This window comes from Diaphorina citri, unplaced genomic scaffold, assembly GCF_000475195.1.
Source record: "Diaphorina citri unplaced genomic scaffold, Diaci psyllid genome assembly version 1.1 scaffold760, whole genome shotgun sequence".
In the NCBI taxonomy this organism is placed as follows: domain Eukaryota; kingdom Metazoa; phylum Arthropoda; class Insecta; order Hemiptera; family Psyllidae; genus Diaphorina; species Diaphorina citri.
In genome coordinates this window covers 25541-41482 of record NW_007378193.1, presented here as the reverse complement: position 1 = coordinate 41482, position 15942 = coordinate 25541, and the positions used below count along the sequence as shown (strand labels likewise).

The window sequence follows — 15942 nt, the reverse complement described above, 5'->3', positions numbered from 1 at the left end:
ATGTTAAAACATGTACATGCTATGTTCTCAAGTCTGTGATACTAGTCTTAGGTTGTGTATTTAGATTCTAAGAAAGCTGATATCAAAAACACTTCACGTCAAAAGTGTGGGATTTGTCAGATCCCAAAAGTTTAGAGCCCTGATCAATCCTTGCTTCTTGAGATTTTTTTTTTTTTACTTTCTATTTTTATCTTTAATGTCTTGACGTTTTAGGGCAGGTCCCGACGTCGACAGCCAATAAAATTTTGATATTTCCTTCTACTAAATTCATAAGCTGTTAATCTATGTAGGTACCTAAGTACTGCATACAAGCATACCTACATAAGGTGTACTTTTTTTTATATATCTATTCCCCCACTGTTCATTTAAGTCGAGCGGCGCGGCGCTTCGAACTCTTGACGTTCGCGCCGGTGCGCTTCGAACTCTTGACGTTCGCGCCGGTGCGCTTGATCCAAAGAAGCCAGAATTGATCTCGCTCCCTGTAGTAGCTTACCAATAGAACTGTACAGAATTGAGTTTTAAAACTATCCTTCTCCTGGATCTGTAACTTGACCAGGATCGGAACTCTGGTGCTATTGGTGCATGACTGTGCTGACATTTTCCTTGAGGTAAATATTTTAATTATTATTATCACAGAAAAATGATTTTCTTTTGAACACTCACTTTCTTTTGTTAAGTGTAACTTGAAAGAAGTCTTCTTCTTATCAAAAGTGAGTCAGGAGGAGCACAAATGCCAAGAGTTGGAAGTGATGCCCGACCTATTACCTGATACAATCACTTCTTTGACCATCTTCATTCTTCTTTATTTTCTATCTACATTTTCGTTAATTTTTTCTATGCTGCTTTTTTTCCTCCCTTGTGAAAGTATAATAAATTATTTATTATGTAATTGTGTTTCATTATCCCCCATTCCCCCAACTACCCTGCTAATGTCTGATCATTTTGACCCTTCCTACTTTCTCTTTGAATCTCAAAATTTCATGAACATAACACCTACAAACAGAGTTACATACCTACTTACAATTTAAATAATTTTTGAATTTTCATTCGGGCATTTTACAGGTAGCTACCAAACTGATTATGCAAGGTTAACCCAGAGATAACCTATACCTACTTACGAAATATTTATCTCGAATTTGTTTTTACAGTAATGTGTGCGAGTGTACATTTAAAATAATAAAATGAAATTGATAAAACATGATAACAAAGGTCATTTGTAAAATAACGAAAAGAGGGCCAAAGTAGCAAAATTTCTTTGCTCCACAAGAAACGATTCTAGAGATAATAATTTGACGTAAGTAAGTAACAATCACTTGGTTACCAAAAACTCCGGTCAGAATGAGATGGATGTGTAAATACGTGATACACTGATACCTACAAACTACAAGAAGAAAAGATGACGCACTGAAAGTTTGAGATCAAAAATTAATTCAATCGGGTGCCTATACTTTGATTTGTAAGTCATAAAGGTAGGGGGTCAACATGTTAAAACCAAGAAGATCAGCTTTATTCGGACAGCTTGGAAGCACATGACATGAAGCCAATGTCATTCTGGCTCAGCACTGAGGTTTTTACTGAGTAGCAGATTATTGTGAGGTCCTGATAAATGACGAATCAGGTCCTGTAAGGATTCAAACGTCATTGAACAGAAGCAGCAATTGAAGTGACTACTATTCCCATCATCGTTCACAGAAGAGATGACATTGCGGTGGACAGAGCAGAGGTGCTTGAGGAGATGAGCTTTCTGTTTGAACATTGCTACACAGAGACGACAGGCAAATGGTTTCTCTCCCGTGTGAACGCGAAGGTGAGTCTTCAAGTTCCAACTCATGCCGAACTGTTTGCCACAATACGTACAGCGATATTCCCTGGCACTACCGACGTTGTTACTAGTCGTGCAACTAGACTTGCTGATCATATCTTCATTTGTACTGTTTGTGTCTTCATGCTCATGGTTCGTGTGACCCCCTCCTGGTCCGGATAAACTGTTCAAGTTACCTGAAACATGAAAAAGAACAAACTTATTCAAATGCTCTTTTTATATCCTCTTTCTTAGGGAGGTACACTTCTCATCAATACATCAGTTCTACTTTCAGGTGGGGTCGAGCTTAAGCTTATCTCGGCTTATTCGACGTACAAACTTTTCTAGTCGGAAAAATCTAAATCCAACAACTTACCTGGAGTAGAGGAGTCCCCTCCCGTCTGACATAAGGACCATGGTCCCCAGGGTGCATCATTGTTGCCTATGCCACCATAGCGAGGGGAAGCAGGCCGCTGAATAGGAGAGCCTTCTTCGCTGGGTGGACGGTACTTGACGACTATTTCTTCTACGGAATTTGGTAAGAGAACACCCGGGTGAGGTGGGGTTTTAGATGGATTGTCCATCAGGTAAGGCGGATTTGAGGAACTTAACAAATGAGGACTACGATAATGCCTGTGAAAGAGAAAGGAACGTTCTATTAGAATGCTACTGGACATTATGAGGTTATAGACAAAAGCACCTCTTATCAAAGTTCATTACATATGATTTGTCATAATAATATTATGATTCCCTTGAAGAAAATTCCCAAAGTCAAATACCTAAATAGGCCGCAGTCGTGACTCACCTAAACGAAATTTCATCAATGTAGGAGGGTGAGAACGGTATGAAGGGTGGATTCTGGGCGGGGGAGTTGTGGAAGCCAGGTCTGCGTTTCCGATGAGGCATAACCACGTAATTCTCGGGCGCTGTTTGCTGTTGCACTTTCTCCTGCAACTTCCTTTGCTCTTCCACATCATCAATGGTATTGCTGTTGTAGTAATCCATGTAACGTGATTTCCGCTTCCGATAGAACAGGGCTTGGTTTTCGATTTCTTGCTGGAGTCGCGTGGCGATTTTCTCAGCGCTGGTAGATCGCATAACTTCTTCTTCACTCGACGATTCGACCAGAGAGGAACTTTTTCTTAGAGGTTTATGACTATTTTCGGGCGACTGAAATCAAAAGAAAAATAGATATCTACATCATTTTCTGCTAATTGGTGACCTTCTCATCGGATTAATATAGATAATTTTATTTGATAAGAATCGGCTGATTTGGTATTGGTAAATTTGCTCCTGTTTGTAACACACTTTCTTTCCAAGTTTCTTTTGACTATCTAATAATCCTTTTATTGGACTTACCTTAGATTCATTGTGTACTTCCGGATTGCTCAGCGACAGATTGACCGGGGTGGAAGAGCTTCTCCGTCGTCTCCTACTGGCAACCAGTGGAGGTGAACTCGTCTCTTCCAGCTCTGCCTTCACTAAAATGGAAGGCTCAATGCTGCTGCTCTTGTTATCTGTCCCCCCCCCTCGGCCTTAACGTTCCTAGTCAAGTGAAAACGAAGTATTTTGCATCCATTCTCTCATTTAATGTGGATTGTGAGATAGGACATCGAGTGAATGCAGTTTGGATCAACTGGAAGAGAATTTTTACCTTTTTTGTGTGTGAAAATAACCTTGGACGTATATGTGTATTTTATTTTTTATTCTTCTTATTTCAGGCGGCCAAAATGGCCAAGTATGCCAAGTTCGACAAGACATGTGAGATCCTCTTCCTAGCGTTTACCTTCCTCTGGCTTTTCACTCGGAACTATATCTTCCCCTTCTGGATAATCCGCAGGTTAGTCATTGACTATTGGTCAGCTTAATTCCATACACAAGAGGCCCAGTCCGAGGCTTAGGTATAGGACAAACAGCTCTAAAGGATGGGTTAAGCTTCTACGAACTAACACTAGAAATATATACTTACTGTATAATGTGGTAACTGGCTCTCTACAGGGTTCAATACTCTAACTGGCCAAGCCATTCGTTTAACTTGTTACTGGAAGGGCTAGCTAGGGATTACGTTAAGGACATGAGTATCTTTACCCCAGCACCGGTAATCTCTTTCTCTTTTCTGAAGAGATTTGATAAGAGGAAACTGTAACGTCCCAAACCAATCTCAGTGGTGCAGTGGTTAGCGCGGTGGACTTCGTATCTGGAGGTTGGTGGTTCGAGTCCAAGTCAAGTCATAAAATTTAGCGTAGTGCATTAAGCAGGGAACGACATTAAATTTGTGACAAGCATTTATGCTTAACACAATTAAAATTCCTCCTGTAATGTCCCAAAATCGAAGAGAGGAGGACTGGATAGGAGAAAGCCAGCCATTTCGAGAACGATGATCCTCATTTGTTCAGGATAACGCTTGCCCCGGGCGGTAATCGGCCCCGCGATCTAGCGCTTACAAGGTAAGCGCGCTACCCTTCAAGCTAATTAGGCAGGCTGTTTTAAAAAGTTCTTTATTTCTCTCTCCAGTACCGCTCTGGATGCGCCCAAGATTGCCAACACAATGTTCCCCGCCTACTACATCTTCAATGGTCTTCTCATCCTGCTCTTCATTCTGCATCTCTTCTGGACCAGGCTTATCATGAAGATTGCTGTCCAATATTTCAACGCTGGAGAGGTGAGTACACACGAAATGACACGAAGGAAAGCTTGACTTGTGGGCCCAGGGACTAAAGCTTACCTTGTTGGCCCAGGGACTAGATTGCCTTGTGGGGCCAGGGACAAAAGCTTGCCTTGTGGGCCCAGGGACGAAAGCTTGCCTTGTAGGCCCCAGAACAAATTTACCTTGTTTTTAGAGATTCGAATGATTTTATAGAGGGAACTGTAACGCCTACTAAGGTCTTATCGTCCGGAAAGCTCTTTTCAAGTTAAGCCCTAAAGATATGACCAATTAACGGAACTTGGCTCCCGAATAACGACCGAACCGTACATTTTTCGGCCCGCGAACATATTTGTTAAACATAATTAATGGATACTGTAGATGTGTAGGTATATACAATAGTAGAACGGTCCTTTGAATCTCCTTTGTTTAGTAAAGTGCTAATTTTGGGTCGAAATTGTTTTGTTTTCTAGAAAATTAGTCCTAGTCGCATAAAGAACTACTATCATCTAGTCTTTGGCTTCAATTCCATGTCATGTCACGTTGGTCGATGCAAAGTAAAGCCCAGAAAATGTTCAATTTACTATTAACCGTAGTTTTTTCTTTCAAATTGCCTCATTTTATTCCTTCTGGACCAGGCTTATCATGAAGATTGCTGTCCAATATTTCAACGCTGGAGAGGTGAGTACACACGAAATGACACGAAGGAAAGCTCGACTTGTGGGCCCAGGGACAAGCTTGCCTTGGGGGCCCAGGACAAATTTACCTTGTTTTTAAAGATTCGAATGATTTTATAGAGGGAACTGTAACGCCTACTAAGGTACTATCGTCCGGAAAGCTCTTTCCAAATTAAGCCCTAAAGATATGACCAATTAACGGAACTTGGCTCCCGAATAACGACCGAACCGTACATTTTTCGATACCCGGCCCGCGGACATATTTGTTAAACATAATTAATGGATACTGTAGATGTGTAGGTATATACAATAGTAGTATCTCCTTTGTTTAGTAAAGTGCTAATTTTGGGTCAAAATTGTTTTGTTTTCTAGAAAATTAGTCCTAGTCGCATAAAGAACTACTATCATCTAGTCTTTGGCTTCAATTCCATGTCATGTCACGTTGGTCGATGCAAAGTAAAGCCCAGAAAATGTTCAATTTACTATTAACCGTAGTTTTTTCTTTCAAATTGCCTCATTTTATTCAAATTTACTGACACATCTATTATGAAAAGTTTTGTTATTTTAAAATACCCAAATCAAAGGGTATAGGATTTAACAAATTTGTTGTTCTTTAAAATTCACGAAATGGTTTTCTCTTTAATGCCCAGAGTGACAATTTTCGCTGTGATAGTGTTCTTTATGCTTCTAATTCTTGCTTTCATGCAATTTACAACTGTTGAGATTAATGAAGGCTCAAGGAAAACCTTCAGTTCTAGTCAAATTTTGTGAGAGCAGGTGAGATAAATGTTGAGTGATGTGATGTAACTACATAGTTACTGTGGTACTTGATTAATTTTTTATTTACTTTAGCCAGTGGTGAAAGTTAAGCAGTTTTTGCATGGTTGGTATTTTGATGAGTGAACATGAACATCTGAGCAGTCATGAGCTGCTAAATTTTCTCAGCCGCACCCGCACTCAAGCTGGGTGGCTTTAAGTGAGTAGGCTTGTAGTTTGTCTCTGCTCACTGAATGAAGGGTAAAACCCTCATAACTAAAAACCTTGTCAATTAGGTCTAGTATTGCTGAATCTATTTTGTTATTATTATTTTGCCCTGATTGTAATACTAGTTTCTTAACAATGTTGATCTAGTCAGATAAATTATAATGAAAATTTTAAACTGCTTTTTATAGCTGGAGATGCATCTACTACTTCTTTTCATTTGGGTTTGGACTTGTCTGCTTGTGGGATAAGGAATGGTTGTGGAATATGGACACATGTTGGGTCAATTACCCTCATCAGGTAGGTACCCAAGTTCTGCTCAATTTAAAATGGTCCTTTTTGATTTTACAACTTCTAATTTTTTTCTTTAAGGGCCTTAACTTCTAGTCAATGCATGGTCCTTCAGAATATGGACACATGTTGGGTCAATTACCCTCATCAGGTAGGTACCCAAGTTCTGCTCAATTTAAAATGGTCCTTTTTGATTTTACAAATTATAAATTTTTTCTTTAAGGGCCTTAACTTCTAGTCAATGCATGGTCCTTCGCCTTGCAAAAGATTTTTGTACCTAGAAACATGTGGTTGAGGAAATACCTCCTTAAATCTACACCTTTAAAAATGGCAACATTTATTTGCCACATTATTATTTCAAAATTTCTCATTTGATTATTCAAAAGGAAGCTGCAGCCAGGATTGAATTAGATATAGATGATTGATGTCAATCTTTTCATAATGTGTAAAAATGCTAGGTAGCCAAAGGAGTTGCAGCCTTCAAGGATTTTTTTTCTTTTTGCTAGAATAAAAATACATCATGACTGTTTCCTCATTCTAGAGTGTTCCAAGTGATGTGTGGTGGTACTACATGATCTCGCTGTCCTTCTACTACTCTCTGGCTGTCTCCCAATTCTTTGATGTCAAAAGGAAAGACTTCTGGCAGATGTTCCTTCATCACATATGCACCATCTGTTTGCTATCCTTCTCCTGGATCTGTAACTTGACCAGGATCGGAACTCTGGTGCTATTGGTGCATGACTGTGCTGACATTTTCCTTGAGGTAAGTATTTTAATTATTATTATCACAGAAAAATGATATCTGAACACTCACTTTCTTTTGTTAAGTGTAACTTGAAAGAAGTTCTCTTATTATCAAAAGTGAGTCAGGAGGAGCACAAATGCCAAGAGATGGAAGTGCTGCCCGACCCCGGCTTGTAACTCGCTTGTATTAGACGAAATAAGTGTCAAGACAATTAGGATGCATGTATACGTACCTTGGAATTGAATTATATATCGTACCTACCGTAGAAAAAGGGTTCAGGATAGGGTATAAATGTCTCATCAAGTCAGGCTAGTCTAAAAATTGAAAGAAAAGCTAAAGGCCCTTTTCTTTTTCCTTGAACATTGATGTTTGATAAACGACAGTTTAAATTGTTTTGTGAATGTTCTGGTAAACAATACCTAGTATAAAATATTTTGTTAAGGAATTTCGACTGTAGAATATAAGTTAGTACCCTTGTGTATCATATCATGTCAAATGTTGTTGGGCATGCACTTTGCTTACGAGCAATGAAGACCTTTGGATTGGTCATAATCAGCATTTTCAACCAATCGGGATAGGGCCTGATTTTGCACGTAAGCCAAGACACTGCCTTCTATTGTAAGCTTTATTTACTTGTTTATAAACATATATTTCACTGATTTAAGTTATTAATTTAAAGATTAGACTGTGTTATACAAAGTTGTTTGTACCCATTACCTGATACAATCACTTCTTTGACCATCTTCATTCTTCTTTATTTTCTATCTACATTTTCGTTAATTTTTTCTATGCTGCTTATTTTCCTCCCTTGTGAAAGTATAATAAATTATTAATGAAGGGGTATGTCTTTATTATTTAATAATTGTGTTTCATTATCCCCCATTCCCCCAACTACCCTGATAATGTTTGTTCATTTTGACCCTACCTACTTTCTCTTTGAATCTCAAAATTTCATAAACATAACACCTACAAACAGAGTTACATACCTTCATACCTACTTACAATATTTAAATAATTTTTGAATTTTAATTCGGGCATTTTACAGGTAGCTACCAAACTGATTATGCAAGGTTAACCCAGAGATAACCTATACCTACTTACGAAATATTTATCTCGAATTTGTTTTTACAGTAATGTGTGCGAGTGTACATTTAAAATAATAAAATGAAATTGATAAAACATGATAACAAAGGTCATTTGTAAAATAACGAAAAGAGGGCCAAAGTAGCAAAATTTCATTGCTCCACAAGAAACGATTCTAGAGATAATAATTTGACGTAAGTAAGTAAGTAAGTAAGTAAGTAAAGGTGCGATACGACAAGATCTTACGAACATTATTATGTATACTCACATGGAGTGAAAATTTTAATTTCTTACACATTAGCAACTCTCGTATTTCCCATTTCCTAAAACCCATAAAAATAACGAAAAGAGGGCCAAAGTAGCAAAATTTCTTTGCTCCACAAGAAACGATTCTAGAGATAATAATTTGACGTAAGTAAGTAAAGGTGCGATACGACGCGATCTTACGAACATTATTATGTATACTCACATGGAGTGAAAATTTGAATTTCTTATACATTAGCAACTCTCGAATTTCCCATTTCCTAAAACCCATAGAAAACCTGTATTTTCCTTTTAAGATCGGCTAATGAAAAATACCTTATCCCAAACAACATCTCTACTTCTCAACCAAGCTTTCCAATTATTTATTCTATTCTTTATTGAAACTTCCTTCTTGCATACTAGTTGAGTTCTTCATTAAATCTACCCCGTGTTTATTTCTGGATGCCATGCTTCTCAACCAAGCTTTCCAATTATTTATTCTATTCTTTATTGAAACTTCCTTCTTGCATACTAGTTGAGTTCTTCATTAAATCTACCTCGTGTTTATTTCTCTCTGTGTTATAAAGGCTCACATTAGAATATCTCCGTACTTGCTTCCACTTTTTCCTTCTCGCCAGAGTGATTAACATTATCAGGGGTCCCACTATCAGCTGTGTTGAGGCTTATCAGGCAATCAAGACGCTGGTATCAACGGTAGTATTTCACAACCGAGGAGAAGATTTGATTAATATTTCAACATAAGCCACATTGCTGCCGTGATTCAAATAGATCAGTTGCGCTTACTTGGGTGATGTTTCAAAGTCATAGAGCAGGAAAAATGAGGACCAACGGAATTTTTCTTTTTCTTTTACAGCTTCTAGATACCGAGATAAATCGATTTAAAAAATACCGAAAAAATCGTGAAGTTTGACGTCACGGCATACGCTCCCGTAGGCGATGACGTCATAATTCATGACTTCCACCGTGATTCAAGATAAGAATCTATGTAGAAGTAACATAGATTGAATCGCGTTCATTCACATTTTATTTAATTCAACGAACGAAGCCATACTTTTTTTTACGATTTTTTATGACCGTGATTCAAGATAAGAATCTATGTAGAAGTAACATAGATTGAATCGCGTTCATTCACATTTTATTTAATTCAACGAACGAAGCCATGCTTTTTTTACGATTTTTTATGTTGGGAAAGCATTTTGATAGTAACTTTTGACGCAACTAGCTTAATGATCTCATTGAATTTAAATTGGAAAGCTTAAATCTCAACATTTCACTTTCTTTTTTTCCTTGCCACATTTGGTTTACTATCCCTTTCCCCAGCTTAATTGCGTACACAAAAAGCTCATTCTGAGGCTCAGGTGTAGGGGCAAACAGCTCTAAAAGTTGGGTTGAGCGTTTACGAATCTACCCATGAATCTCTTTCTTTCCTCATTTTGAACACAATCTCAACATTTCACTTTCTTTTTTTCCTTGCCACATTTGGTTTACTATCCCTTTCCCCAGCTTAATTGCGTACACAGAAAGCTCATTCTGAGGCTCAGGTGTAGGGGCAAACAGCTCTAAAAGTTGGGTTAAGCGTTTACGAATCTACCTATGAATCTCTTTCTTTCCTCATTTTGAACACTCACATGAATATTTTCAATTGAAACATTGTACACTTTCTATTGATCAAACATGACTTCAATGAGTGCCCAAAGGAATGTGTATACGAGTACAAGGTGTCCCAGAATGTAGAATGCCTATGCCCTTAAGGAGTCTGATTGCTTAGTCCAAGAGTTATACTAAAACAGAGTTTAACGATTGTGGCCCCGGCCTTCACATGCTCTCTTAACCAACATGGATAATCCATTGATTTATTTATTCTCCACTTTTGAGACAGGTTCATCTTTCCTCATTTTGAACACTCACATGAATATTTTCAATTGAAACATTGTACGCTTTCTATTGATCAAACATGACTTCAATGAGTGCCGAAAGGAATGTGTATACGAGTACAAGGTGTCCCAGAATGTAGAATGCCTATGCCTAATGAATGGGGAAAAGAAGGATTGGATGAGTAATACGCTTGTATTGAAAATAATCCTATTACCCATTTCATAATATTAGTAGGTGCTTTATTTTAGAAAAGAATAAACCTTGTTAATCCTGCGGAGTTAGGAACTTGGGACTGAAAAGTCCTTTTACCTTTGTAGTCTAACCATTTTCGGCGGGGGCCATAAAGTGAATTTGAACTCGGATCAAGTTTAACTTTCGTATTAACCAATCTGATTGACTGAAATGGTTGCTTAATCCGAGAGTTAAACTTAAATCGAGTTATACTCACTTTGTGTTCCTAGTCAAGTGAAAACGAAGTATTTTGCATCCTTTCTCTGTCATTTAATGTGGATTGTGAGATAGGACATCATTCTGAGATAGGAATGCAGTTTGGATCAACTGGAAGAGAATTTTTACCTTTTCTTTGTGTGAAAATAACCTTGGACGTATATGTGTAATTAATTTTTTATTCTTCTTATTTCAGGCGGCCAAAATGGCCAAGTATGCCAAGTTCGACAAGACATGTGAGATCCTCTTCCTAGCGTTTACCTTCCTCTGGCTCTTCACTCGGAACTATATCTTCCCCTTCTGGATAATCCGCAGGTTAGTCATGTGTCTTGTACCTACACCGCACTTCTAGGGGGGAAAAGGGCATTACATGTTTTGAAAAGTGCGAAGTTGATGCTTTGTAACAAATCCAAGTTGGTAAGCTAACCTGACTAACCTGAGTTACCTAGGTAGGTACTACGTTATATTTATATCAAAAGTCGTAGATTTTCATACGAAAGACAATATGTACCGAGATTTCAAAGAATACCTACCTTGCCGTTTAAAATTTTGAAATCAGCCAATCAGGTTTGCTTATTTATTATTATTTTATTATTTAGAAAGAAGTCAATTGAAATCTGGAGTTATTTGAATTTAGAACTTCTGCACCAAAAGGTCCGCCATATTTTTGGTTCATACAATTTCAATATTTGCTTCATGATCTTGAGGTTATGCTCTAAGCTCTCTTTTTCATACACGGTTTAACGGTTTCAACCCAGTCGGATGTGAGATCGCATGAGAGTGGGAGAGGCAGATGGAGGCCTACTGGAAACTCTGAGCTCCATGTTAACCCTGCTTACTTTCCTGTCGAATGTTTCCGGGGTTAACGTGTTCCTGTAATAGAAAAATTTAAATATTAAGCTCTGTTCACACATAGTCGACGCCGTCGATCGACTCGATCGATATTGACTGAAACCGTACACTGCCTCAACAACACAGATTCACCTCGTCAATCGACGGCCGTCGACTATGTGTAGACACCTTAAGATTTGTCATAGGCTACTTTTGAAAGAGGAAATCCCTTTCGAATAAGCCGTTTTTACACTGGAAACCCCGGTCGTTCTCTTTTAGTTCCAATAGTTCCGGTAGTAACTACTTTAGTTCTGATATGTGCAGTTACCTTATTTGCTCCCTCAACTCAGCAGCAGAGTGAGCTCTCAATCGACACTCGGTCACCTCTCTTTCTCTGGTCCGTTGAAGGCGTTTGATTTTATCTTCTTTGTTTCGTATTTCATCGATAATGCCTCGCAACTTTCTGGCTTCGTCCACTTTTCTCCTGTTGATGTTTAAGTCAAAGACAGAGTTCAGTACTTTAATTCAGTTTGTCTCTTTGTTCCGCAACTGTCTCTTCAAAATAGGAGAAACGGATGGTTTCTGGTTCTCCGATTCCGAAGAAATAAAACAAATGATAACCTCAAAGGGGGTTTTTTTAGGTTTGATAGAGGGAACTGTAACTCATGCCAAGGTTTTATCGTCCCGAAATCGAAGAGAGAAGGAAGACAGGATAGGAGAAAGCCAGCCGCTCCTAGAACCAATATTATCCATTCAGGATAAAATCCGCCTCGGGCGGCAATCACCTCAAAATAAAGAACTACTATCATCTAGTCTTTGGCTTCAATTCCATGTCATGTCACGTTGGTCGATGCAAAGTAAAGCCCAGAAAATGTTCAATTTACTATTAACCGTAGTTTTTTCTTTCAAATTGCCTCATTTTATTCAAATTTACTGACACATCTATTATGAAAAGTTTTGTTATTTTAAAATACCCAAATCAAAGGGTATAGGATTTAACAAATTTGTTGTTCTTTAAAATTCACGAAATGGTTTTCTCTTTAATGCCCAGAGTGACAATTTTCGCTGTGATAGTGTTCTTTATGCTTCTAATTCTTGCTTTCATGCAATTTACAACTGGGCTTGTTTTTATGCTTGTAAAAAGTCTTTCAAGCTTCATTATTTTTAACTTTATATGAAACAATCAAAAGAAAACGTTTTTGTAAAGCACAAGTTGAGTAAAACCACTAACGTTTCTCTTATTCAATGCTGAAATGATTGTTGACTTGTGTGCAAGTGCAGACTTGAAAAACCTCAGAGTACCTAAAAATGGACTAACATGAGGCTAGTTGCATAATATTTTTGACTTTCCTTTATCAAACGGAATAGGTTCTATGCCATTTGATGATACCTAAAGCTGTGTTCACACATAGTCGACGGCCGTCGATCGATGTCGACTGAAACCGTCCACACTGCCTCGACAACATAGATTCACCTCGTCGATCGACCGTCGACTATATCAAAAGCTGATTTTCTTCTCTCTTTTCTAGGTGGGCGATGATCTGCGAAGCTCCTCAAGTGGAGAGGAAGTAAGTGATGACTCGGGCAAGTCAGCCAATGGAAGTGTGCACAATGCTTCCCCTAAGAAAGTGAGAACTGATTAGAAGAAAAGTCTCGAGGTTGAAATATGGGAACGTTTGACATTCCTTCTAACGTCTTCAATTGCATGAGTTGCCTACCAGAGGGAATACTCATCAAATGAAAATAGGAAAAATGGTAATTTATTTATACTGTCGACTTGAAATGGAACAAGACGAGCGGACCACCTATTCATTGTCCGGGAAGGTTAGGCTTGATAATTGGCTCGGTGGGATGTATCGATAGATAACCATTATTACATCTTCCTTCCCTTCTTCCTCTCAAAAAACGGCTTGTAACTCGCTTGTATTAGACGAAATAAGTGTCAAGACAATTAGGATGCATGTATACGTACCTTGGAATTGAATTATATATCGAACCTACCGTAGAAAAAGGGTTCAGGATAGGGTATAAATGTCTCATCAAGTCAGGTTAGTCTAAAAATTGAAAGAAAAGCTAAAGGCCCTTTTCTTTTTCCTTGAAGATTAATGTTTGATAAACGACAGTTTAAATTGTTTTGTGAATGTTCTGGTAAACAATACCTAGTATAAATAATGCCCAATTCCGAGGCTTAGGTGTAGGACAAACAGCTCTAAAGGATAGGTTAAGCTTCTACGAATCTACGAACTAACACTAGAAATACATACTTACTGTATAATGTGGTAACTGGCTCTCTACAGGGTTCAATACTCTAACTGGCCAAGCCATTCGTTTAACTTGTTACTGGAAGGGCTAGCTAGGGATTACGTTAAGGACATGAGTATCTTTACCCCAGCACCGGTAATCTCTTTCTCTTTTCTGAAGAGGTTTGATAAGAGGAAACTGTAACGTCCCTAAATCGAAGAGAGGAGGACTGGATAGGAGAAAGCCAGCCATTTCGAGAACGATGATCCTCATTTGTTTAGGATAACGCTTGCCCCGGGCGGGAATCGGCCCCGCGATCTAGCGCTTACAAGGTAAGCGCGCTGCCCTTCAAGCTAATTAGGCTAGAAAACGTTTTTGTAAAGCACAAGTTGAGTAAAACCACTAACGTTTCTCTTATTCAATGCTGAAATGATTGTTGACTTGTGTGCAAGCGAAATGATTGTTGACTTGAAAAACCTCAGAGTACCTAAAAATGGACTAACATGAGGCATTTACAACTGGGCTTGTTTTTATGCTTGTAAAAAGTCTTTCAAGCTTCATTATTTTTAACTTTATATGAAACAATCAAAAGAAAACGGTTTTGTAAAGCACAAGTTGAGTAAAACCACCAACGTTTCTCTTATTCAATGCTGAAATGATTGTTGACTTGTGTGCAGCAAGCGCAGACTTGAAAAACCTCAGAGTACCTAAAAATGGACTAACATGAGGCTAGTTGCATAATATTTTTGACTTTCTTTTATCAAACGGAATAGGTTCTATGCCATTTGATGATACCTAAAGCTGTGTTCACACATAGTCGACGGCCGTCGATCGATGTCGACTGAAACCGTCCACACTGCCTCGACAACATAGATTCACCTCGTCGATCGACCGTCGACTATATCAAAAGCTGATTTTCTTCTCTCTTTTCTAGGTGGGCGATGATCTACGAAGCTCCTCGAGTGGAGAGGAAGTGAGTGATGACTCGGGCAAGTCAGCCAATGGAAGTGTGCACAATGCTTCCCCTAAGAAAGTGAGAACTGATTAGAAGAAAAGTCTCGAGGTTGAAATATGGGAACGTTTGACATTCCTTCTAACGTCTTCAATTGCATGAGTTGCCTACCAGAGGGAATACTCATCAAATGAAAATAGGAAAAATGGTAATTTATTTATACTGTCGACTTGAAATGGAACAAGACGAGCGGACCACCTATTCATTGTCCGGGAAGGTTAGGCTTGATAATTGGCTCGGTGGGATGTATCGATAGATAACCATTATTACACCTTCCTTCCTTCCTTCCCTTCTTCCTCTACAAAGAACGGCTTGTAACTCGCTTGTATTAGACGAAATAAGTGTCAAGACAATTGGGATGCATGTATACGTACCTTCGAATTGAATTATATATCGAACCTACCGTAGAAAAAGGGTTCAGGATAGGGTATAAATGTCTCATCAAGTCAGGTTAGTCTAAAAATTGAAAGAAAAGCTAAAGGCCCTTTTCTTTTTCCTTGAAGATTAATGTTTGATAAACGACAGTTTAAATTGTTTTGTGAATGTTCTGGTAAACAATACCTAGTATAAATTATTTTGTTAAGGAATTTCGACTGTAGAATATAAGTTAGTACCCTTGTGTATCATATCATGTCAAATGTTGTTGGGCATGCACTTTGCTTACGAGCAATGAAGACCTTTGGATTGGTCATAATCAGCATTTTCAACCAATCGGGATAGGGCCTGATTTTGCACGTAAGCCAAGACACTGCCTTCTATTGTAAGCTTTATTTACTTGTTTATAAACATATATTTCACTGATTTAAGTTATTAATTTAAAGATTAGACTGTGTTATACAAAGTTGTTTGTAAAGGATAGTTCTCTTTTGGTATTGGAAAATACTAAGCTTTTACTCGATTTACCTCAAGAGTTTTTTTTTTTTTTTTTTTTTTTTTTTTTGTAATGGGAAATACAATCCCCTAGTCTTAAAAGAAAGTATGCATATAACGCATTATAATTGTTGATTATTCGAAAGCAAAAGACTTTACATAATAACTTCACATGTACAC

General features: G+C 38.1%; 2 protein-coding genes and 1 long non-coding RNA gene across 3 annotated transcripts; 1 reads left to right on the top strand and 2 right to left on the bottom strand.

Annotated features, from left to right (window-relative positions):
- Window positions 1-1515: 1515 nt before the first annotated feature.
- On the bottom strand, window positions 1516-3562 carry LOC103511863 (transcription factor Ken-like). Its single transcript, XM_008476604.3, has 5 exons — window positions 3556-3562; window positions 3161-3318; window positions 2607-2971; window positions 2178-2434; window positions 1516-1998 (listed from the first exon to the last, which is right to left on the bottom strand). The coding sequence occupies exons 1-5, from the start codon at window positions 3560-3562 to the stop codon at window positions 1547-1549; spliced, it is 1239 nt and encodes a 412-aa protein (XP_008474826.2). The 3' UTR covers window positions 1516-1546.
- Window positions 3563-3776: 214 nt separating this feature from the next.
- Window positions 3777-11160, top strand: LOC103511866 (ceramide synthase 6). Its single transcript, XM_026825490.1, has 5 exons — window positions 3777-3781; window positions 4316-4463; window positions 6510-6545; window positions 6936-7157; window positions 11005-11160. Exons 1-5 carry the CDS (start codon window positions 3777-3779, stop codon window positions 11158-11160), a joined length of 567 nt encoding a protein of 188 aa, XP_026681291.1.
- A 2007-nt stretch (window positions 11161-13167) lies between these two features.
- LOC113468526 lies at window positions 13168-15826 on the bottom strand. Its single transcript, XR_003392250.1, has 2 exons — window positions 15454-15826; window positions 13168-13798 (listed from the first exon to the last, which is right to left on the bottom strand). It is a non-coding gene; the product is annotated as an uncharacterized LOC113468526 (long non-coding RNA).
- Window positions 15827-15942: the final 116 nt, after the last annotated feature.

Coding starts and splice junctions, on each gene's coding strand:
- LOC103511863 (XM_008476604.3), bottom strand. Junction 2,972..3,160: donor AAGTACACAATGAATCTAAG/GTAAGTCCAATA, acceptor TTTTGATTTCAG/TCGCCCGAAAATAGTCATAA. Junction 2,435..2,606: donor ATTGATGAAATTTCGTTTAG/GTGAGTCACGAC, acceptor TCTCTTTCACAG/GCATTATCGTAGTCCTCATT.
- LOC103511866 (XM_026825490.1), top strand. Junction 4,464..6,509: donor AATATTTCAACGCTGGAGAG/GTGAGTACACAC, acceptor ATGGTCCTTCAG/AATATGGACACATGTTGGGT. Junction 7,158..11,004: donor GTGCTGACATTTTCCTTGAG/GTAAGTATTTTA, acceptor TTCTTATTTCAG/GCGGCCAAAATGGCCAAGTA.